The following is a 26,259-nucleotide window of genomic DNA, read 5'->3' as shown; positions in this document are numbered from 1 at the left end:
TTGAGCTCTCTACTTATGGTTGAAATGTCCTTCTCAGCCAAAGAGATAAAGGTTTCTATCGGCAGGTTATCCTTGGGGGGCATATAGGAGATAGGTGAACGCAAATTAAGTTGTGGTGGCCAGCAGCAGAGGTCCAGGAGCCTCCAATAACTGCAGCCAATGGTGTGAAGTGTGACTTGTGATATCAGGGCCACAGTATCCAGGGGTGGCCAGCAGCAGAGGTCCAGGAGCATCCAATAACTGCAGCCCACAGTGTGACTTGTCATATCAGGGCCACAGTGGCCAAAGGGAGAGGTCCAGGAGCCATCAATAATTGCAGCCCACAGTGTGACTTGTGATATCAGGGCCACAGTAGCCAATGGTGGCTAGTAGCTGTAAGGAAGGGACAGGAATGTAGTCGTGACCTGTATTACTGTAGCAGCTGTGTCCAGTCCTTCCCCTACATGAAATAATACTCTTCTCATCGGCATACCTGCATCTCCAGATCCATGAATAACTGCAGCTTAAGTGTGACTTATGAAATCAGGGCCACAGTGGCCAGTGTGGCCAGCAGATGACCATGTTCCCTCAATAACTGCAGCCCAAAGTGTGACTTGTAATATCAGGACCAAAGTAGCCAGCTCTGCCTGGGATATCTAATAACGACTGTATCTACCGCTGGACCTGTTTGTTCGCATTTTCTTATGTTCTGAACCTTGAGGGTAGATTAATTGTTGGGTCTAAAGATGCTTCAGCAAGGGCAGTGGCTGAGCCCTCACTCACTGTCCTTCATAGCCCTGAGCTGCGATTCCCTCTTGTCTCTGACACTTCACTGTCTACAGAAAAGCTCTAGAGTTAAATGTCTCCACTATTTGGCTACAGAGGTCCACCAATGCTAGAGACAGAAGGTTCTGGGGTTATATTTATGGGATTCCCCTTAGACAACAGCTTGAGCATTGTTTTTATTACCACAAAACAAGCAGGATGGGCATCCAGCAATGTGGTGGGCACAGAAAGACTGACAAGAGAGGGAAATGGAGCGGAAGAAATGAAGCAAATAATGAGGGAGGGGAAAGAGGGTGATCCCGGAGGTACACAGAATGAAGGGGGCTAGAGAGGCACAGACAACAGACAGACCTCTGATGAGTGTACGTACACAAAGACATCTTCCTTCCTGCACCATGAGCAGCGAGTCTCTCCTGAGCCACCTGTGCCTTCTGTACTGTACCCTCACAGGTAACATTCCCACCTCTGCCCCCTTCATAACTGCCCCTTCTGCTTAGACAAATTACTATTGGATTAGCTTGTGCTTTCCATTTGGAAATTATATTGAGGATTAGTTGATTTATCACTATGTAGGCAGACAAAGATCGAGGATGGACATCCTAAAGTCAGTTTGCCGTTGGTGATAGAATCCTGGGGGTCAGTGTGACAGGGCTAATGGGGTCCTGCTCGCCAGCATGGGTGTAATGATAGGTCCAAAGGTTAAACTTTTAGGAGTGGATGGAACCTAAAGTTAAGCATGAATGGTGTGAATGTGTCCTATGGCCCAGTATGGATTGAATGATAGGGTCCTGGAGGTCAAGGTAGCTGGAGATGTTTCACAAGGATAGCTTGTTATTTTCAGTCAGGATTGCTGGGGTGGAAGTTGACATTATTGGAATGAAGGGTCCAGAGTGCTAACTTTTCCATCATGATAGGATCATGGAGGTCACCATGGTTCGGATCCGTTAACATGACTATAATGATGGGATCCTGTATGTTAACATGGCTAGGATGATTCTGTCCTAAAGGTTAGCATGGCAAGAATGATATTGTCCTAAGCTCAAGATGGCTGAGGTGAAACGGTACTAGAGGACAGCATGGCTGGGGTGATGGGGTCTTCCTTCGGCATGGTATGGGTGATGTAGTCTTCGTGATCTGCATGTTTGGAGGTGATGTGGTCTCAAATGTCAACATTGCTGGAGTGATAGGGTCATGGAGGTAAACATGGCTGGAGTTATGGGTTCATGGTGGAGGCTAGCATGGTTCAAGTGATGAACTCCTTGGGTTTGGAATGACTGGGGTGATTAGGGTTCTTAGAGGTTTGCATTGCTGCTGTGATTGGGTTTTGGGGATCTGCATGGTAGGGAGTAATATGGTCTTGGATATTTGTATACAAGCTGTGATTGTGTTCTAAAGGTCAGCATGGCTAGAATGAAGGGTGTGAAAGGTAAAGTTATTGGGTATGATAGGGTCTTAGAAGTTAGCAAGGCTGAGATGATAGGGTCTTGGGGGTCTGCATGGTTAGGATGATGGAGTCTTAGAAGTTGGAATGATGGGTACTTATGATTAACTTGTAGGGGGTCAAGTGGCTCTGGAGGTTAATGTCTGGAACGAAGGGCTTTCGAGGTCGGCATGGCTGAGTGATGTCGTCCTTAAGGTTTACAGGGTTGGGATGATGGGATTTTGGAGGTCATATGGTTGGGGTAATGTGGTTTTGGGTGGCATTTGAACTATCTGTGCTTCTCGCTACACACATATTCAAGTCTTAGATTAATTTTATTGCGTTGTTTTACGAGAGATCTTGTATAATGCATTTATTTTGACCTTGCACAAAACTTTAAAAGCGTAGACACTCTTTGGTGGCTATCTTGGGGCAGACCGCCAGAGACCTCTTTATCCTAATGTATGAGGACAGTGGGTGAAGGACTCATGTTAGATATGTGCAGAAAAATTCTGGTTGCTTCTATATGGGCAGGTGTAAAGGAAAACTTTGTTGGCCACATGTTTAAAACCTTTTTTATGCACATTCATCTTACACAACACAATTTACACAGTGACTCTCCTGAAAAACCTACACCCTTGCAGACATGCCAAGATAAATAATGATGAGTGACACCAAAAACATCTCTCCACTATGTAATCTGTAAATGGATTCCATTAATATGGATCTTATAGGAGATGTCTCTTGAACAAAGTGGAGATGGCACTAAAACTGGCCAAATTGTGAGAAGCTGATCTGTTGTATTTTGGGATTATAAATGCAATTGGTGGAAAGTTATTCCTCTAAACCATAGATCTATATCCAGTGGAAACCAGACCAGGCCACAGCTCAATGTGGACCAGAAAGGAAAGATCTGCATCCCATCAATAGAGTCCAGACCAGGCCATAGAACACGACAAACCAACAACAATCCACTGATCTGGTACCCACCAGACTCCAGAGTAAGCATGCAGGATAAGTTACCATAAAATAGCTATAATTTATGGATTATCAGCTGAAACACTTAAGATCCAAGATCCTTCAAGTGGCAATCATTCTCTAATGATGATGTAAAAGTGCTGGGAGAAGTAGTGCTAAGATGTATCCTACTGAGAAGTTTATGGTTCTTCCCATCATACTGTAGGTGTGTCTATAGTTCATTCTTGAGGAGTGATACACAATCTGAATCATTAGAAGAGGATATGCACAAGCTCTGACATCACAGGTTACATATTAGAATTCATCATGGTGTCTCTTCTTGTTGTACTGCTGTTTTGTTTTTGTGAAGTTTGTGCTTCTGCAGCTTTTGGGGATCAGTTGCAACCATGGTTTGCTGATGTGTGTGGTGCTTCTTGGACCAGATGGGCTTGAATCACTTCTATATCTTAAGCTTTTACACAGTCACAATTTGTGTATTTCTGAGCCCATCTGAGAATTTGCTCACATCCTCACAGAAAGGAGCTGGGAGAACACAAGGGCCTCATACACATTTCTCCACTACAGCCAGGTGTCACCTATGGAAGACATGTTGGTCTCCTTATTACACCCTGCCTAGTTGTTCTAGTTCCTCATTGTTGGATCTTTTCTTTTGCTTGGGCTCCATATGTTCTGTGATTAGCGGTGGATCTGGGGTAGTATCTAGGAGAGGGGCTGGCCCATGGAGTTCACAGTCTATAAACATGCTGGTGCAGGGTTCCTATGTTTGGCTCATATGCCTCCATATTTATTGCAGCAGGTGCAGCTGTGAAGGTCGTTGTGAACACTCCCAGTGTTCAGGTGACAAGAGGTGGAAATGTCCTGCTCCCCTGTTCCTTCAGAAACACAGCTGCGCTCAACCGCCTCAATATCATCTGGACTGTGTTTCCCCTGCTGCAGCCAAAGCAACCACTGCAGGTTTGTGGCTAGTTATTCCATGTCACTGTATACACAATGCCTGCCGTTGATATGAATATGTAACATCCTTCCATGCAGGTCATCTCTTATGAACAGGGTCAGATCGTAGAAAGCCTCAGTGAATACCTGGGAAGGGTTACATTTGTTTCCCAGCCAACGCAGGATGCCAGTATTGTCCTTAACAATAGCCGTGTGTCCGACACTGGGACCTATCAATGCACAGTCATCAACCCTCCTGATGGGGCAACACCCAACATTGGTCTCGTCAGGCTTACTGTACTCGGTAAGTGACACTAAATGCAAGCTGCCTTGTCCTAGACTAGAGGCTTCACTCTGATAACACCTCATCATAGAGAGAGCTTGTCACTAGAAGACCCCCATCATTGAGAGTTGTCACCCTGAAAACACCCCCAATCATTATGAGATCATACCTCAAGGCAGCCCCTAATGGTAATACAGAGAAACTGTCACTGTGAAGGTATCTCCTCAATAGCTGCAGAAAGATGTCATGAAGCAGAAAATATTGAGGGCAAACGTACTGTCGGGGACAAGCAATGTTTTGGGGGTAATACCGTGTGTGAGGGAATTTACTGTGGGAACATCGAACTGTGTGTGGGAGAAAGTACTGTTGAACATCATACTGGGTGTGAGTGAAAATACTTTGAGGATATCACACTCTGTGTGGGGTTAATATACTGTGGGGAAATCATACTGTGTGTGTGGGGGAAAGTACTGTTGGATATTATACTGCATTTGGAGAAAAGTATTGTGAGGGCATCACACTCTGTGTGGGGTTAATGGACTATGGGGACATCATACTGTGTATGAGGGTAATGTGCTGTGGGGACTAGTGATGGGCGAGCACTAAAATGCTCGGGTCGAGCAAATTGGAATGCTTGGGTGCTCAACCCGAGCAACGAGCCCAGCGTTGGACTGGAGCACCTTGGGCCCACCAGAGAAAATCATTCTTGGGCCCCACTAAGTAGCTAACATAGAAATAAATACAAGACCACCAATTGTGTGGTAAAACACACTAATATCAGGGTATAATATAAGGTAGTACACGTCTTAATTATGTAGAAGGAGTTGGGGTAGCCCCCTGATAGAATATAAAGTAGCCCCCTGATAGAATATAATGTAGTCTCCCTCATGGAATATAATGCAGCCCCACTTTTATGGTGTAATGCACCACCTCACAAAATATAATGCAGCCCCCTCATAATTTATAATGCAGCCCCCCTCATATAGTATAATGCAGCCCCTCCACAGAATATACTTTAGCCCCATCATAGGGTATAATGCAACCCCCCTCATATAGTATGATGTAGCCCCTTGAGAGAATAATGCAGCTCCCACACAAAATATGATGCAGCCCCCTCAAAGTATAACACAGCCCCCTCATAGGGCATAATGCAGCCTTCCTCATAGGGTATAATGAGAAAACCAAAACACAAAACAAATATCCTGGAATAAAAAAGTAAAAAAATATATTGCAAAAATTGCATGAAGGTAGTAATAATAGTGTTTCTGAGTTGGAAAATCCATCCTGTCTGGCCTATACTATTACTGGTGGTTCAGTCCCTCTGTCCTTGTTCACATTTACGTCACTTGACAAGTGGAAAGGTTTTAAATACAAGAGTTAGGACTGTCCCACAAGGGTTGCCGTGACGTGGCGGGATGGCTTCTACATTATTTTGATCAAAATTATGTTAACTAAATACCCTTATTATTACTATTATTACTACCTTCATGCAATTTTTGCAATATATTTTTTTACTTTTTTATTCCAGGATATTTGTTTTGTGTTTTGGTTTTCTCTGTGTAAAGGTCATGTGTTCATATGCAATTACATTTTGCATGCACATTAATTTACTTTTTCTGCTCAGACCCAGTTTCTCATAGGGTATAATGCAGTCCCCCCCACCTCCATCATTGTTCTTCCCCTTGACTCCCAACATTGTCCTCATCATCACCTCCATCAATGCCTTCTCACCCACCACCTCTATCATTGCCATTTCCACCACCTCCATCATTTCCCATTCCACCACCTCCTTCATTGCCTCCTCCTTCACCATTGCACATTCCAACAAATGCATAATTTCCTCCCCCCCACAACCGCCACCATTGTGCTTTCCACCACAACCTTCAGTGCCTTCTCCCCCACCAACCCATCATTGCCCATTCCACCACCTCCATCATTGCTTCCTCCCCCACTACCCCCATCATCCTTTCCACCACCACCAACATTGCCTTCTCCCCCACCACCCTCATCACTGCTCTCTCCATCACCCACATGATTGCCAATCTCCAATACAGACACACAGCAATACTCACACACAGCATCGCACACACACAGCACTGCACGACTCTCTCTCACATACACACACACAAAACACCACATGCAGACAGACACACACAGCATCACTCACCTCTCCACACATTCCCCGCAGCCGCAGCACATCTCGACAGATTTCCCTCTGAAACATCCGCGTTGAATGATGACGTCTTTCAGCTGCACTGTCAAACTGGAATTGCAGGGCAGAAAGCAGGATGGCATTGGATCCCTGCAGCTCCACTCTGCTGCCAAGCTGCAGGGATAGCTCCCTGCCCAGCAATTGTACTCAGGCCCTGCAGGGGCCCACCTCCGGGTTACATCACATACGGTATGTCCGCTCCTGTGGGCAGTGTTAGCCTCAGCCTGCCCGCTAACACTGCCCACTATTAAAGTGAAATGGTATTCACTCCTCTCCATGTCTGTGGCTAACACTGCTCGCTATTAAAGTGAAATGGTATTCACTCCTCTCCACACCTGTGGCTAACCCTGTCCACTATTAAAGTGAAAAGGTATTCACTCCTCTCCATGCCCATGGGGGCATGGGGAAGCCTGAATATTTATTTCACTTTAGCAGCGGGGACAGTCTCCAGCTGCTGCTCCACTGGCATCGGGAAGGCCCCCCTGACTCAGGGGCCCCATAGCAGCTGGGTGTGCCGCTATTAGCGACACGCCACTGGCTGGGAGCCCTAGGCAGCTGTTGGCCAGTATGCCAGCAGGTGTCAGTCCCTGGACGCACGGGAGAATTCTCCGGTGGGCCAGTCCGACCGTGAACGAGCCCAATGTAAGTTTACTGTGGGAAACTCTAGCATTTTTCCGGCGCCCCCCTCCCCCTGGGACTGCAGAGGGACTAGAAATTGCGGAAGTTGATGGGAAGAACAGTGATCAAATGACATGGGAACATCATGGGGAAGACCTCTGGAAGCATTTCTGACTCCCAGGTCACTGCTGTGAACAATGTTGTCAGACTCATACGCCACTTTTACAGATTCACAATAAAACAAAAACAAAACCAGAATGGATTTTTCTGGGAAATATGTTAAGGAACATCCTTTCCAGGGTAATGACTTGTATATAAGGCAAAATAAATAATCAAAAACAAAAATGCTCCTCCACACCTTGGGCTATGTTCACACGTAGCGTTTTTGATGCGTTTTTGAACTTTAGCATTGTTTTTAACCAAGACAAATGCATTCACTGGGAAATTTCAATTTAACATTCTACAACCTTAGCTAGCCATGTGGTGTGTGACATATCATCAGACACATCCTGTTTCATTTATGAAGGAAGTCACAAAGCCTATTTCTATAGGGCCATCAGGCGGCCTTTACTATTCTTAAAGGGCCAGCAGTCAGCCCTCACTATTCTTAGGGTACCGTTACACCTAGCGGTGCACCAGCGATCCTGACTAGCGATATGATGCGGTCAGGATCGCTGGTGCATCGCTAAGTGGTCGCTAGTGAGCTGCCACACAGGCAGATCTCACTAGCGACATCGCTGGGGACGGGGATCGCTACTTACCTGTCAGACGCGGCGATCCTGCGTCCTCCCGCCCGGCTCCACGCGAATGGTCCAGGAGCTTCTCGCGCGATCAGCGATAACCAGCGGGGGAGCCGGTCGGAGGTAAGTATCACATGCAGCGATATCGCTAGCAATATCGCTGCAACGTCACAAAATCGGTGACTTTACAGCGATATTGCTAGAGATATCGCAGTGTGTAACGGGGCTTTAGAGATCCATCAGCCAGCTATGCTTTGCTGTTCCCATTATTAAACAGTGGGTCTCCTATACTGTTATTGCCTATGCAGTGAATGCAAGGGCTGTCCAAAATTTGGACACACCTCAATACCCCTTTGATGAGATATACAGGAGAGCCTCATGAAAACAATGTTCCCATTATTAGGAAGGGGGTCCCCATACTGTTTGCCTATGCGGTGAATGCAAACGCTGCCAAAAATTTGGACGCACCCCAATACCCCTTTGACGAGACGTACAGGAGGACCTCATGAAAACAATGTTCCCATTATTAGGAAGTGGGTCTTCCATAGTGCTTGCCTGTGCAGTGAATGCAAAAATGTGGACGCACCACAATACCCCTTTTGCAGAGGCGTAGCTAGGGTTTTGGTTCAGGGAGGGCGATATTTCTGAGTGGGCCCCTAGCCAGAGAACCTCAGCAGATGACCGCACTGTTGCCAAAAATAATCTATATATAAAAAGACCAATATTGTATTACCGCCATATGCACAGTGGTAAATAATATAGTGAAAAAAGGAAAAACGTTCCAGCTCCTTAAAAATATATCCCATACTGTATATACTGACCCCTCTATATCCCCAAATTATTCAATGGCTCCAACACTGTATGATTGCCCGGTCACTATAATCCCCACACTATATGATGGCCCACTAGATAGTATCCATATAGCACAGTGGTCTCCAACCTTTCTGACCTTGAGAGCCACATTCAGCTTAGACAGAGGGGCACAAGCCATATCCAGCTCCCACCCCCTTCAAAGTAGTGTCTACCAAAACCTTCATTACAGGTATAATGATAACCAAAGCTTTTCCACAGAAATCATTCTAAAGCAGTACACTGAGATCCAGGGGTTCCCACAATGCCCCCATTCATTATTCTCCCATCAAGGACTCCTAACATACTGTCACATCCAGCTTTGAGCACCTCCTCTAACAGGTAGTACCATCCTCCAGTGTACCATACCTAAAACATCTCTAAACCCCTAAGACCAGTGTATGTGCATCCAGATCTGCTCTTCTGTGCAGGGCTACTCACAAAATTCACCATTTTGAGATGTGCTCTTCAAACCTTTTTGCTAGACCTGGACCTAATGCACCAGCTGGCGAGCCACAATTCATAGGACAGCGAGCCACATGTGGCTCCTGAGCAACAGGATGGGGACCCCTGATATAGCATAATACACTAGATAGTCCTCAATATAGTATAATGCACTCCCCATAGGCAGCCTGTATATTATAATGCACCCCCAGAGTCAGCCTCTGTATTATAAGGGATTTGGATATTTCGTCCCCAGCAGTTTGCCCCCGGATGTTTCACCCCCAGCAGTTTGCCCCCCGGATGTTTCTCCCCCGGATTTTTTGCCCCCTGGCAGTTCGCCCCCGGATGTTTCACCTACAGCATTTTGTCACTGGATGTGTCGCCATCTGATGTTTCGCCCTTAGCATTTTGACCCCAGATGTTTCACCCTCAGCTTTTGGGGTCAACATGCAGGGAACAAAACATCTAGGGCTGAACATACCTGGGGGTAAAATATACAGGACCCCAATTGCTGAGGATTCCTGTGGATGCCTTTTCAGCAGCTCACCTAGTGTCTCTTCTGGCTGGCCTTAAAGGAGTATTATCACCCTAGAACACAAAAAAACTGACATACTTACCTGTCACAGCTGCAGCTCCTTGGGTCCTGGAGTCCAGTCTAGTGGTTCCCCATGACGTCTTCTCATGCTTCCGGCTGTCTTTTCATCTTGCCTGGATCACTGATCCATGAAGAATGATGAATGCCGTGGGGCAGTGAGGCCGAATGTCTCCTGGCCGCTCACAAAGATATGACGTCACTCCTGCCCCATTCATCAGTCATTCTAGGGGGCAGGATGCCTCTCCTGTGACCAAGACACTGCTGTGCATGGCAGTGCCGCGATGAGATCAGGCATAAGAAGAGGACGCTGGGAAGAAGGAGATGACTTGTAGTGGCCTCCGGATCCAGCATGACGATCGGCAGCCCACACAGCCAGGAGAAGATCAGGCAAAGATGAGCAGAAGACATCTAGGTAAGTACCAGGAGGGGAAGATCGGCAGCATGCTTACCGCAACATGATTGCTGAAAGCATGCTGCCTTATTTTGCTGTTCAGCATGAGAATACCCCTTTAAAGCAGGCTATGTATGGAAGCAGGGGGACTGTTGACCTCTCCCTTCGCCTGCGCACTGCTGGACTCTGCTCTGCCCTCAACAGGGCAGAGTAAGTACGCCTGCACAGGAGTCGCGACGGGAAGCAAAGAAGAGGACGTCACCGTTAGAAGATGGGAGGCGCTGGACCGGACCGCAACACCTATAGGACCAAAACCGGATCCGGACCGCCCCTGGGTGAGTATAATATAACTCATTTTTCTTCCCTTTCTGGTTACATCAGGGGTTTATCTACAGCATTACAGAATGCTGTAGATAAGCCCTTGATGGCGGTGCCGGCAGCTGATAGTCGAAAAAAAGGGTGACAGATTCCCTTTAAAACTTAGACCAAATGGCAACAAAATTTTCATCATACTGTAATGTTGTGGGTTTTTTTTTCTCTCTACGGTCTGTGGCAGTGTGATGATTTTTCCTTAACCAAGACTTCACATATTTTTCTGGACTCCAGTTAGAAAGAGGTTTGCCAAGAATTTTGATCGTCATAAGGTGTGAAATATTAGAAATAGTAAGGCTGCTTCTTTCATGTGTAGCAATATTATTCATGATGCTGAATCCTCTTTCAGCTTCAGCGCTACTGACTGCAATTCCACGAATAATTTTCTTTGCTTCTTGAATGGAGGGTGGAAGGCTACTAGTTGCAAGACATCGGTTGTCTATGTAGTCACGAAAATCATTCATTTTGATGGGGAATTTGAGGATGTCACTTAAATTTTGTAACTTGACTTCTCCTTCGGGCCATGGAGATAGTATGATCTCAGATGGCCATGAACTTGTTTCCAATAACAAGGAGAGGGACAATAAATATTTGTAGTGGTTTACATTTTGTTCACGTGTAGCACTGTCCATCTGTCTTTTATTAGCAGTGGAAAGCAACCTACTTTTCATATTGTCAATGACACTTTGAATTAATTGTGATCGTGGAAGCCCAGTATTTTTTTCAATCACTTTAAACGGAATATCTTTAAATGGCTCTGCATTAATCATTGCAGCAACCTGTGTCTCATGGTCGCCTGGACGTTCCTTCAAGTTTTTAAGTGCCCTAATGCATCTACAGTCATGGCCAAAAGTTTAGAGAATGACACAAATATTATATTTTCACATGATCTGCTGCCCTCTGGTTTTTATGTGTGTTTGGCAGATGTTTTTATCACATACAGAAATATAATTGCAATCATATTATGAGTAACAAAAGGTTATATTGACAGTTAGAATGAGTTAATGCAGCAAGTCAATATTTGCAGTGTTGACCCTTCTTCTTCAGGACCTCAGCAATTCTTCCTGGCATGATCTCAATCAACTTCTGGATCAAATCCTGACTGATAGCAGTCCATTCTTGCAAAATCAATGCTTTTATTTTGTCTGAATTTGAAGGTTTTTGTTTGTCCACCCGTCTCTTGATGATTGACCACAAGTTCTCAATGGGATTAAGATCTGGGGAGTTTCCAGGCCATGGTCCCAAAATCTCTATGTTTTGTTCCCTGAGCCATTTAGTTATCACCTTTGCTTTATGGCATCATGTTGAAAAAGGCATTGTTGATCGCCAAACTGCTCTTGGACGGTTGGGAGAAGTTGCTCTTGGAGGACATTCTGGTACCATTCTTTATTCATGGCTGTGTTTTTAGGCAAGACTGAGAGAGAGCCCATTCCCTTGGCTGAGAAGCAACCCCACACATGAATGGTTTCAGGATGCTTGACAGTTGGCATGAGACAAGACTGGTGGTAGCGCTCACCTGGTCTTCTCCGAATAAGCCGTTTTCCAGATGTCCCAAACAATCGAAAAGGGGATTCATCAGAGAAAATGACTTTACCCCAGTCCTCAGCAGTCCACTCCCTGTACCACTTACAGAATATCAGTCTGTCCATGATGTTTTTTCTGGAGAGAAGTGGCTTCTTTGCTGCCCTCCTTGAGACCAGGCCTTGCTCCAAGAGTCTCCGCCTCACAGTGCGTGCAGATGCACTCACACCTGCCTGCTGCCATTCCTGAGCAAGCTCTGCACTGCTGGTAGCCAGATCCTGCAGCTGAAAAACTTTTAAGAGATGGTCCTGGTGCTTGCTGGGCTTTCTTGGGCGCCCTGGAGCCTTTTTGGCAACAAGGGAACCTCTCTCCTTGAAGTTCTTGATGATGCGATAGATTGTTGACTGAGGTGCAATCTTTCTAGCTGTGATACTCTTCCCTGTAGGCCATTTTTGTGCAGTGCAATGATGACTGCACGTGTTTCTTTAGAGATAACCATGGTTAACAGAAGAGAAACAATGATGCCAAGCACCAGCCTCCTTTTAAAGTGTCCAGTGGTGTCATTCTTACTTAATCTTGATCTCCAGCCCTGTCCTCATCAACACCCACACCTGTGTTAATGGAGCAATCACTGTAATGATGTTAGCTGGTCCTTTTAAGGCAGGGCTGCAATGATGTTGAAATGTGTTTTGTGGGATAAAGTTAATTTTCTAGGCAAATATTGACTTTGCAAGTAATTGCTGTTAAGCTGATCACTCTTTATAACATTCTGGAGTATATGCAAATTGCCATTAGAAAAAATGAAGCAGTAGACTTTGTAAAAATTAATATTTGTGTCATTCTCTAAACTTTTGGCCATGACTGTACAAAGTAGATGGTCAGCCCTTAAAAGAGATAGCTCCCGTTGTTGTAAAGTAAGAGATAGAAGAGAAAGCTCCTCCAGAATTTCTATCATTAAAGCCAAATCTTTTAAGAAACACAAATTTTCCATTTTTTTTTGAGCCCCAAGAAATAGTTGTCATTTAAAAAGTGCTTATACAGAGCTAGATACGCTCTCCACACAGCTTTTGCAGCATGAGCACTACTAGCTACTCACCGAGAATTCTACCAATCTTGACTATTTCCAACTCTAGATCTGCTGCTATTTTATGAAGTTCTAACTGATTTTTGTTGGATACATGGTAAATATTATATATTTTTTCAAGGAAAATTTTAAAGTGATTCACTTGAGATATGGATCTGATTGCATCATCAAGAGCAAGTTGAACTCTGTGGCTTAAACAGTGCCATAAGACAATTTTTGGATATTCTTTTAGAACTCTGGCAGCCACCCCAGACTTGCAGACCAGCATGGCACTAGCTCCATCAGAACAAAATCCTATCAAATTTTCCATTTAATACTCTTTGTTAAAACCTTTTTCACACAAGCATGAAAAGTGAGCATTGGTTATGGCCTCAGCGGTAGTAGAATCAAGCTCCTTCAGATCAACAAAGACATTGACAGGGTCTGGACAAGTGGGTAGATTACAACATACATAGATAACCAGAACACTCTTCTGTGATACAGTGGATGATTCATCAATTATAAGACACAACTTAGCTTTACAACTAATAATTTTAGAAAACAAATCTTTTCTAATTTCTGAGGATATATGTTGAATAGTGTTGAGCATTCCGATACTGCAAGTATCGGCCGATACTTGCTGTATCGGAATTCCGATACCGACATCCGATATTTTTTCAATATCGGGCATCGGAATCGGAAGTTCAAAGTTGATTGACAGCCGAAATGACGTCATCATGATGCGCGGTGTGTGCGCATCATGATGCGCCGTCATTTCGGGCCTTCCGGGGGTCTCTGCCGGCCTGCCGGGGGGCTGTGCCGGCCTGCCGGGGGGCTGTGTGGACTGCCCGGGGTCTGTACCGGCCTGCCGGGGGGCTGTGCCGGCCTGCCGGTGGTCTGTGCACCCTGTGGGGTCTGTACCGGCCTGCCGGGGGGCTGTGCCGGCCTGCCGGGGGGTTGTGCTGATGTCCGGGGGTCTGTGCAGGCATCGTCCGATGGGACTACATGTCCCATTGGGCGATGCCTGCTACCATGACAGTGATTGACACATTAGCCAATGATGGGACAGTAGTAGTCCCATCATCCGGCTAATGTGTTAAATGTTTATAAAAAAAAAAAAATACTACATACATACTACATACATACTACATGCATGCTACATACATACTACATGCTACATACATACTACATACATACTACATGCATGCTACATACATACTACATGCTACATGCATACTACATACATACTACATGCATGCTACATACATACTACATGCTACATGCATGCTACATACATACTACATACATACTACATACATGCTACATACATACTACATGCTACATACATACCACATATATACTACATGCATGCTACATACATACTACATGCTACATACATACTACATATATACTACATGCATGCTACATACATACTACATGCTACATACATACTACATATATACTACATGCATGCTACATGCATGCTACATACATACTACATGCTACATGCATGCTACATACATACTACATACATACTACATATATACTACATGCATGCTACATACATACTACATGCTACATACATACTACATATATACTACATGCATGCTACATACATACTACATGCTACATACATACTACATATATACTACATGCATGCTACATACATACTACATGCTACATACATACTACATACATACTACATGCATGCTACATACATACTACATGCTACATGCATACTACATACATACTACATGCATGCTACATACATACTACATGCTACATGCATGCTACATACATACTACATACATACTACATACATGCTACATATATACTACATGCATGCTACATACATACTACATGCTACATACATACTACATATATACTACATGCATGCTACATACATACTACATGCTACATACATACTACATATATACTACATGCATGCTACATGCATGCTACATACATACTACATGCTACATGCATGCTACATACATACTACATACATACTACATACATACTACATGCTACATACATACCACATATATACTACATGCATGCTACATACATACTACATGCTACATACATGCTACATACATACTACATACATACTACATACATGCTACATACATACTACATGCTACATGCATACTACATACATACTACATACATACCACATATATACTACATACATACTACATGCATGCTACATACATACTACATGCTACATACATACCACATATATACTACATACATACTACATGCATGCTACATACATACTACATGCTACATCCATACTACATATATACTACATGCATGCTACATACATACTACATGCATGCTACATACATACTACATGCTACATACATACCACATATATACTACATGCATGCTACATACATGCTACATGCTACATACATACTACATACATACTACATGCATGCTACATACATACTACATGCTACATACATACCACATATATACTACATACATACTACATACATGCTACATACATACTACATGCATGCTACATACAATACATTCATACAATACATACATAGACATACAGTACATATAACATAGAGTAACATACTTACCAATACTTGTCACATTGTTCCCCGAAGCCATTGTCGTCTACGGAATAAATATTAACATAACAAACCACAAAAATACTCACCCATGATCCGAAGCAGTCCACGAGTGTGTCCCACGACGATCTTGGGTAGAGAACTGCAGCATCAGCTGATGCTGCCGCTCTCTACGGGCTGCAGAAATCCAATGACGGAAGGTAGGTATCCTTCCGCACTGTATTCCTCCGCCACTTAAAAAAAAAAATCCCTAGTCTTACTTTATGGTAAAAGCTGTGTGGGAAATTCCCATGTAGTATGTATGTAGTATATATGTGGTATGTATGTAGCATATATGTGGTATGTATGTAGCATGTAGTATGTATGTAGCATGCATGTAGTATGTATGTAGCATGTATGTAGTATGTATGTAGTATATATGTGGTATGTATGTAGCATGTAGTATGTATGTAGCATGCATGTAGTATGTATGTAGCATGTAGTATGTATGTAGCATGCATGCAGTATGTATGTAGCATGCATGTAGTATATATGTAGTATGTATGTAGTATGTATGTAGCATGTAGTATGTATGATGCATATATGTAGTATGTATGTAGCATGTAGTATGTATGTAGCATGTAGCATGTATGTAGCATGCATGTAGTATATATGTAGTATGTATGTAGCATGTAGCATGTATGTAGCATGCATGTAGTATATATGTAGTATATATGTACTATGTATGTAGCATGTAGTATGTATGTAGCATGCATGTAGTATGTATGTATGTAGTATTTTTTTTTTTTTTTACATTTAACACATTAGCCGGATGATGGGACTACTACTGTCCCATCATTGGCTAATGTGTCAATCACTATCATGGTAGCAGGCATCGTCCGATGGGACTTGTAGTCCCATCGGACGATGCCTGCACAGACCCCCGGACATCAGCACAGCCCCCCGGCAGGCCGGCACAGCCCCCCGGCAGGCCGGTACAGACCCCCACAGGGTGCACAGACCCCGGGCAGTCCGCACAGCCCACCGGCAGGCCGGAACAGACCCCCGGCAGGCCGGCAGAGACCCCCGGAAGGCCCGTACAGACCCCCGAGAGGCTGTACAAGGGCAGGAAAGGGTTTTTCCAATTCCGATACCGGAAGTCTCATAGACATGAATGGGACTTCCGGTATCGGCATCGGCGATACCGATACTTTTTTAAAGATCGGCCGATCCATTCCGATCCGATATTTTGAAGTATCGGACGGTATCGCTCAACTCTAATGTTGAATGATTGTCATGGCAGTTTTCCTTGAATGAAGACCTACTCCCAGATCAACGCCATTTGTTTCATTCAGTTCAATTTCTGCCTTTATGTCTACCAAAGGCCAATTTCGTAAAGCTAGACTATACACAATATTAAAAACATGCATTGTTGAAGCCAATGCTTTTTCATTGACCCTGTCAAAAGCCTTTGTTAGTGTACGACCCTTTGAGGCTGTAAAAATGTTCTCAGCTTTATCGTGAGATCTAGACGTTGCATGCTCTCTTATTTTTTTGCGAAGAGAAACTTGCTGAATGTATTTAAGGGTACCAGATGGTTTCACTAAAAAGTTCTTTCTTTCCTCAGAAAGGTGACAAGATTTTGAATTTGGCACTCCTAATGTTCTTCCTACTGTAGAGCACACATTACAACCCAATTTATTATTTTTTACTTTAAGCCATGGGTACAAATTCAAAAAATAGTCCACTTGGACCAACATGATATTAACCCCTTCCTGACATGAGACGTACTATCCCGTCCATGGGACCCGGGCCCCTATGCCCATGGACGGGATAGTACGTCTACCGTGATCAGCGGCGCCCACGTGGTGAGCACCGCTGGTCGCGGCCGGGTGTCAGCTGATTATCACAGCTGACACCCGGCACAATGTGTCAGGGGCGGTCACGGACCGCCCCCGACACGTTAACCAACCCCTTGTACACCGCGATCAAACACGATCGCGGTGTACCGGGGGTTAAAGGGAAGCATCGGCAGGGAGAGGGCTCCCTCCGTGCTTCCCTGAGCCCCCCACGGCAGCGCAATGTGCAGCGCTGCTGCGGGGGGCTCCTTTCCTCCAAGATGGCGACGGGGGCCTTCGGGGGCCTGCAGGAAGCTGGCTTCCTCAGTGCCTGCAAAGCGCAGGCAAGAGGAAGTCTTCTTCAATGCCTGTGACAGATTGCTGATCTGTCACAGTGATCTGTGATGTGACAGATCAGCGATCTGTCACAGGACAGTGATGTCCCACCTGGGACTATGTAATAAAGTAAAAAAAAAATTAAAAAAAAGTGTAAAAATAATTTTAAAAAAAATCGGCAAATAAATTAGTAAAAAAAAAAAAAATATTCCCCAATAAATTCATTTTTTGAAAATAAAAAAACCCAAAACACTAAAAGTACACATATTAGGTATCGCCGCGTCCGTAACGACCCGCCCTATAAAACTGTCCCATTAGTTAACCCCTTTAGCGAACCCCTTAAAAAATAAAAATAAGAAACGAAGCAAAAAATAATGATTTGTTATCATACCGCCAAACAAAAAGTGTAATAACGCGCGATCAAAAAGACGCATATAAATATCCATGGTACCGCTGAAAACATCATCTTGTCCCGCAAAAAACGAGCCACAACACAGCATCAGCAGCGAAAAAATAAAAAGTTATAGCTCGCAGAATAAAGCGATGCAAAAATAATTATTTTTTATATAAAATAGTTTTCATTGCATAAAACCGACAAAACATAAAAAAAGACCTAAATGAGGTATCGCTGTAACCGTACTGACCCGAAGAATAAAACCGCTTTATCAATTTTACCGAACGCGGAACGGTGTAAACGCACTCCCCCAAAAGAAATTCATGAAACGCTGGTTTTTGTTCATTCTGCGTCCCAAAAATCGGAATAAAAAGCGATCAAAAAATGTCACGTGCCCAAAAATGGTACCAATAAAAATGTCAACTCGTCCCGCAAAAAATAAGACCTCACATGACTCGGTGGGTCAAAATACGGAAAAATTATAGCTCTCAATACGTGGTGATGCAAAAACTATTTTTACAATAAAAAGCGTCTTTCAGCGTGCGACAGCTGCCAAAAATAAAAACCGCCATAAATAGTAAATCAAACCCCCCGTTATCACCCCCTTAGTTAGGGAAAAATAATAAAATTAACAAAATGTATTTATTTCCATTTTTCCATTAGGGTTAGGGTTAGGGCTAGGGTTAGGGCTTGGGTTAGGGCTAGGGTTAGGGTTAGGGTTAGGGCTGAGATTAGGGTTAGGGGTGTGTTGGGGTTCGGGTTGGAGTTAGAATTGGGGGTTTCCACTGTTTGGGCACATCATGGGCTCTCCAAATGCAACATTGCGTCTGATCTCAATTCCAGCCAATTCTGAGTTGAAAAAGTAATATGGTGCTCCTTCCCTTCCAAGCTCTGCCATGCGCCCAAACAGTGTTTTACCCCCACATGTAGGGTATCAGCCTACTGAGGACAAATTGCAAAACAATTTTTGGGGTCCAATTTCTCCTGTTACCCTTAGGAAAATAAAAAATTGGGGGCAAAAATATCATTTTTGTGGAAAAAAATGATTTTTTTATTTTCACGTCCGAACGTTATAAACTTCTGTGAAGCACTTGGGGGTTCAAAGTGCTCACCACACATCTAGATAAGTTCCGTAGGGGGTCTAGTGTCCAAAATGGGGTCACTTGTGGGGAGTTTCAATAGTTTAGATACATCAGGGGCTCTCCAAACGCACATGACACCCGCAGACCATTCCATGAAAGTCTGCATTCCAAAATGGCACTACTTCCCTTCCAAGCCCTGACATGTGTCCATACAGTAGTTTTCTCCCATATATAGGGTGTCAGCGTACTCAGGACAAATTGGACAACAACTTTTGGGGTTCAATTTCTCCTGTTACCCTTGGGAAAATAAAAAAATTGGGGACTAATTGATCATGTTTGTGGAAAAAATACGATTTTTTTATTTTCATGCCCTGGCATTATAAACTTCTGTGAAGCCCTTGGGGGATCAAAGTGCTCACCTCACATCTAGATAAGTTCCTTAGGGGGTCTAGTTTTCAAAATGGGGTCATTTGTGGGGAGTTTCCACTGTTTAGGTACATTAGGGGCTCTCCAAAGGCAACATGACACCCGCAGACCATTCCATCAATGTCTGCATTTCAGTTGAGCGACTTTTGTTTTTTTAGGGTCGAGTTTCGTTTCGTGAAACCCGACTTTTCCAAAAGTCGGGTCGAGCAAGATCGGCCGATTATAGGGAAAAGTCGGGGTCGTCCCGAAACACGAAACCCAATGTAAGTCAATGGGGAATAAAAGTCGGCAGTGAGAGGAGGACAGGAAACACACCTACAGTGCTCATTTGAATGCCAAAAGCATCAGTTCTTCTTACTTAAGCTGGTCAACCTTAATTAACTTCATAATACAAGTTAGGCTGGTTTCACATTCGCGTTAAAACGACGCTGCGCACTGCGTCATTAAGCCCCGTGCAAGTGCAACATGCTGCATTTCGGCGCGCACGGCGCACCAGCAAAAGTGTGCAGCACGCTACTTTCACACTGGCAGCGCATGATCTGCGCACCCTATGCTAAAGATAGGGTGCGCCGATCGCATGCGTGCAAATGCGAAAGTAGGCGGTGATCCCGGATGGGGCGGGCAGGGAGCCGGATCGGGGCGGGGCTTAACGACGCAGTGCGCAGCGTCGTTTTAACGCGAATGTGAAACCAGCCTTACGCACTGAAAAATGGGGGTTATTTGGCTAAAGTTGTGGGGGGGTAGGGCTGGCTCCAGGTTTTCATGTGCCCTGGGCGAAAGAGCGCCCCTTTAACACATACCACAACTCATCATGCTCCGATACGGCAGAGAAATAGCAGTATAGTACAATGAAAAATACTTCACTTTTTACATCTCATGACGAGGCCCATCTATTTCTCCATACAGAATCATTGGTCCCATATAATGTTTGAAACAGTATATGATGAGCTCCACATAATGCTACAGTATATGTTGGTCCCCATGGATGAAGCTCCACTGTCTTATGGGCCCAAATAATGCTCCAAACATAATGGGCCCCATTTCTAATGCTCTAGTGTATAATGGGCCCTGTAAATGCTGCTCCAGTGTCTGATGTCCACCTTTGGAATGTTCCAGTGTATGGTGGGCCCCATCTATCATTCTCCAGAGTATAGTGCTCCCCAAAAATTGCTGTCCCAACATTGAAAACAATCAAATAAGTCTCCTCGCTAGGGAATCCCTGTACTAGTCTGGACTCCTCGTCATCACCATCTTCCATCTCACTGCACAGTATTTCAACCTTGCAAGTGCTGTGATCCTGAGCAAGCAGGGGGGGGCCCACTTGTTGGCGACGGCACTGGCACAGGGCCCTTGATAGTACGGTGGTGTGTCTGATGGCGGGTGGGCCGAACCTGCACTTTCATCTGCAGCTTCCTCTTTGTCACCGTGTAAGATGGAACTGTATATGGGAAGGGGCACCTGAGTCTCATCAGGGTCAGAATCTGGCTCTGTACACTGCGAGGACAATGTAGTGCTCTGAGTGAATGTACCAGCAGAATCATCTATCAGCGGCTGTGCATCAGTGCACTCCATGTCAGATTCATCTTGGCCTGGGTAATTCACCATTTCACTTGATAATCCAGGCATGGTATGTGAAAACAGCTCCATGGAGTAATCAGTAGTATGGCCTGCGTCATCCTTCAATCTTGGTTGTGGTGAAGGACACAAGGAAAGGTGTGGTTCATGAACATGAGCCTCCAATGACGACTCAGTGCTTTTACTTTTTACAACTTCAGAAGAGGAGGCGATAGAGCTCTGGAGGCTGAGTCAGCAATGTAAGACAAAACTTTTTCCTGATGCTCTGGCGTTAAAAGAGGTTTGCCAACTCCTAGAAAACTAAGCCTTCGAAGCCTTATGGAGCCAGACGATGACGCAGGCTCAACACCTCCTGCATTCGGTCCTATTTTGCTTTTGCCACTACCATCAGATCCACCACCAACACCATCATTACCAGCTGCCAACCCCCACCCAATTCCACGGCCTCTTCCACCAGCCTTCCTCATTTTTGGTAGAAATGTAGACAAAATCCAACAAACTATATAGTAATGTAAAACAAGGTACAAGGTGTCTATAGGACAGGGGAGATTTAGATTTTCTGCAGACACTTGTGGACACTGGACACTTGGATTGTGTGAGGCCCACTGAATATCAGAGCGCTATGTCACAGGCTCGATGGCACAGGTGTGAAAAAAGTGACTACAGGATAAGGGAGATTTTGAATTTCTGCAGACACTTGTGGACACTGGACACTTGGATTGTGTGAGGCCCACTGAATATCAGAGCGCTATGTCACAGGCTCGATGCAGCAGGTGTGAAAAAAGTGACTACAGGATAAGGGAGATTTTGAATTTCTGCAGACACTTGTGGACACTGGACACTTTTGGATTGTGTGAGGCCCACTGAATATCAGAGCGCTATGTCACAGGCTCGATGGCACAGGTGTGAAAAAAGTGACTACAGGATAAGGGAGATTTTGAATTTCTGCAGACACTTGTGGACACTGGACACTTTTGGATTGTGTGAGGCCCACTGAATATCAGAGCGCTATGTCACAGGCTCGATGGCACAGGTGTGAAAAAAGTGACTACAGGATAAGGGTGATTTTGAATTTCTGCAGACACTTGTGGACACTGGACACTTTTGGATTGTGTGAGGCCCACTGAATATCAGAGCGCTATGTCACAGGCTCGATGGCACAGGTGTGAAAAAAGTGACTACAGGATAAGTTAGATTTTGAATTTCTGCAGACACTTGTGGACACTGGACACTTTTGGATTGTGTGAGGCCCACTGAATATCAGAGCGCTATGTCACAGGCTCGATGGCACAGGTGTGAAAAAAGTGAATTGTAGAATTGGGCAGAATAGGAATCTCCCTAGAGTGTAGGTCTGTAAGAACGGAACAAGTCCTCCACTTATCATTCCACAGTGACACACAGATAGCTTCACTGTGGCTGTGATAACAGCCGTTACACGGTACTGTGTGAGGAGCGTACACCGCTGTATGGTGTGAATAAATGCACGCTCAGTACCTCAGCAGGACAAAAAAAAAAATTGGGATTGCTTTTAAAAAAGCAGTTTGCAGAGCAGTGGGGAAACAGCAATGCAGCTGTCAGGAAGCCTTAGAAGGCAGCCTAACAACCAACACCGCTGATCCACCACAATATAGCCTCCCCTTGCACTGCACACACAGTGACTGGTGTGTTGTACAGGCAAAATCGCTAGCAGCAGAAGCAGTAATTTTTTCTTCTTCCCTGCCTAACGCTCTCCCTACAGAATCAGCAACCTCTCCCTATGCTAAGATCGGCAGAAGTAAGATGGCGGTCGGCGTGCATGCCCTTTTATAACCCCTGTGACGCCCACCAAAGCAAGCCAATCACTTGCATGCCCTTCTGAAAGATGGTGGTGACCCCTGCCTATGTCATCACGTTGCCCACAGTGTCCGTGGATCCTGATTGGCTGAAAAAGAGCGCAAAACAAACTTTTGAAACGCGACTTTGGCGCGTAAGTTGCCGACCTCATGGCCGACCTCATCCTAGGGTCGGGTTTCGTTTCATGAAACCCGACTTTGCCAAAAGTCGGCGACTTTTGAAATTTTTCGACCCGTTTCGCTCAACTCTAGTCTGCATTCCAAAGCGTCACTACTTCCCTTCTGAGCCCTGACGTGTGTCCATACAGTAGTTTTCTCCCACATATGGGGTGTCAGCTTACTCAGGACAAATTGGACAACAACTTTTGGGGTTCAATTTCTCCTGTTACCCTTGGGAAAATAAAAAAATTGGGGACTAATTGATCATGTTTGTGGAAAAAATACGATTTTTTTATTTTCATGCCCTGGCATTATAAACTTCTGTGAAGCCCTTGGGGGTTCAAAGTGCTCACCTCACATCTAGATAAGTTCCTTAGGGGGTCTAGTTTTCAAAATGGGGTCATTTGTGGGGGGTTTCCACTGTTTAGGTACATTAGGGGCTCTCCAAAGGCAACATGACACCCGCAGACCATTCCATCAATGTCTGCATTCCAAAACGTCACTACTTCCCTTCCGAGCCCCGACGTGTGCCCATACAGTAGTTTTCTCCCACATATGGGGTATCAGCATACTCAGGACAAATTGGACAACAACTTTTGGGGTCTAATTTCTCCTTTTACCCTTGGGAAAATAAAAAAAATGGTGACTAAAAGATCATGTTTGTGGAAGAAATACGAATTTTTTATTTTCACGCCTGGGCGTTATAAACTTCTGTGAAGCACTGGGGGGTTCAAAGTGCTCACCACACATCTAGATAAGTTCCTTGGGGGGTCTAGTTTACAAAATAGTGTCATTTGTGGGGGGTTTCCACTGTTTTGGTACATCAGGGGTTTTCCAATCGCGACATGGTGTCCGATCTCAATTCCAGCCAAAAACGTCAAATGGCGCTGCTTCCCTTCCAAGCTCTGCCATGCGCCCAAATAGTGGTTTACCCCCACATGTGGGGTATCAGCGTACTCAGGACAAATTGCACAATAACTTTTAGGGTGCTGTTACCCTTGAAAAAATAAGAATTGAGGGTGAAAAGATCATTTTTGTGGAAAAAATATGATTTTTTAATTGTACGGCTTTATATTATAAACTTCTGTGAAGCCCTTGGGGGTTCAAAGTTCTCACCACACATCTAGATAAGTTCCTTAGGGGGTCTAGTTTCCAAAATGGTGTCATTTGTGGGGGGTTTCCACTGTTTAGGTACATCAGGGGTTTTCCAATCGCGACATGGTGTCCGATCTCAATTCCAGCCAAAAACGTCAAATGGCGCTGCTTCCCTTCCGAGCTCTGCCATGCGCCCAAATAGTGGTTTACCCCCACATGTGGGGTATCAGCATACTCAGGACAAATTGCACAATAACTTTTAGGGTGCTGTTACCCTTGGAAAAATAAGAATTGAGGGTGAAAAGATCATTTTTGTGGAAAAAATATGATTTTTTAATTGTACGGCTTTATGTTATAAACTTCTGTGAAGCCCTTGGGGGTTCAAAGTTCTCACCACACATCTAGATAAGTTCCTTAGGGGGTCTAGTTTCCACAATGGTGTCATTTGTGGGGGGTTTCCACTGTTTTGGTACATCAGGGGTTTTCCAATCGCGACATGGTGTCCGATCTCAATTCCAGCCAAAAACGTCAAATGGCGCTGCTTCCCTTCCGAGCTCTGCCATGCGCCCAAATAGTGGTTTACCCCCACATGTGGGGTATCAGCATACTCAGGACAAATTGCAAAATAACTTTTAGGGTCCTGTTACCCTTGGGAAAATAAAAATTGGGGTGAAAAGATCATTTTTGTGGAAAAAATATGATTTTTTAATTGTACCGCTGTACGTTATAAACTTCTGTAAAGCCCTTGTGGGTTCAAAGTTCTCACCACATATCTAGATAAGTTCCTTGGGGGGTCTAGTTTCCAAAATGGGGTCACTTGTAGGGGGTTTCCACTGTTTAGGTACATCAGGGACTCTCCAAACGAGACATGGCGTCCGATCTGAATTCCAGCCAATTTTGCATTGAAAAAGTCAAATGGCGCTCCTTCCATTCTGAGCTCTGCCATGCGCCGAAACAGTCGTTCCCCCCCACAAATCAGGTATCAGCGTACTCAGGACAAATTGCACAATAACTTTTGCCGTCCAATTTCTCCTGTTACCCATGGTAAAATAAAAAAAATTGAACCTGAAGTATTTTTTTTGTGAAAAAAAGTTAGATGTTCATTTTTTTTTAAATATTCAAAAAAATTCCTGTGACGCACCTAAAGGGTTAATAAACTTCTTGAATGTGGTTTTGAGCACATTAAGGGGTGCAGTTTTTAGAATGGTGTCACTTTTGGGTATTTTCTATCCTATAGACCCCTCAAAGTGGCTTCAAATGTGATGTGGTCCTAAAAATAAAATGGTGTTGTAAAAATGAGAAATCGCTGGTCAACTTTTAACCCTTATAACTTCCTAACAAAAAAAATTTTGGTTCCAAAATTGTGCTGATGTAAAGTAAACATGTGAGAAATGTTAGTTATCAAGTTTTTTGTGTGCCGTATCTCTGTGATTTAAGGGCATAAAAATTCAAAGTTGGAAAATTGCGAAATTTTCAAAATTTTTGCCAAATTTCCATTTTTTCACAAATAAACGCAAGTTATTTGAATGAAATTTTACCACTAACATGAAGTACAGCATGTCACGAGAAAACAATGTCAGAATCACCGGGATCCATGGAAGCGTTCCAGAGTTATGACCTCATAAAGGTACAGTGGTCAGAATTGTAAAAATTGGCCCGGTCATGAACGTGCAAACCACCCTTGGGGGTGAAGGGGTCAAAGTAGAACTGCTTGTGCCCTGCTCTGCAACAGCTGTACATGACAGTGGGTCAGGAAGTAAAGGTTCAGGTA

General features: G+C 44.3%; 2 protein-coding genes across 2 annotated transcripts in view; one reads left to right on the top strand and one right to left on the bottom strand.

Annotated features, from left to right (window-relative positions):
- The first annotated feature begins 1,107 nt into the window (after positions 1–1,107).
- The window catches only part of LOC141055631 (immunoglobulin superfamily member 11-like), a 50,438-nt gene continuing 25,286 nt past the window's right edge, over positions 1,108–26,259 (top strand). Inside the window, exons 1-3 of the mRNA XM_073552278.1 lie at positions 1,108–1,215; positions 3,957–4,117; positions 4,196–4,400. Of these exons, the coding sequence (XP_073408379.1) occupies positions 1,122–1,215; positions 3,957–4,117; positions 4,196–4,400 (460 nt within the window). The 5' untranslated portion in view covers positions 1,108–1,121. The remainder of the gene's footprint in view (positions 1,216–3,956; positions 4,118–4,195; positions 4,401–26,259) is intronic.
- Positions 10,702–13,794, bottom strand: KIAA1586 (KIAA1586 ortholog). The gene is given in 4 exon segments (XM_073552259.1): positions 10,702–11,434; positions 13,021–13,136; positions 13,139–13,215; positions 13,218–13,794. Coding segments are annotated over 4 exon segments (1,503 nt in total).

Source organism: Dendrobates tinctorius, unplaced genomic scaffold (assembly GCF_039654945.1).
Source record: "Dendrobates tinctorius isolate UK_male_01 unplaced genomic scaffold, ASM3965494v1 ptg000189l, whole genome shotgun sequence".
Classification (NCBI taxonomy): Eukaryota; Metazoa; Chordata; class Amphibia; order Anura; family Dendrobatidae; genus Dendrobates; species Dendrobates tinctorius.
This window is presented reverse-complemented; position numbering and strand designations above follow the sequence as displayed.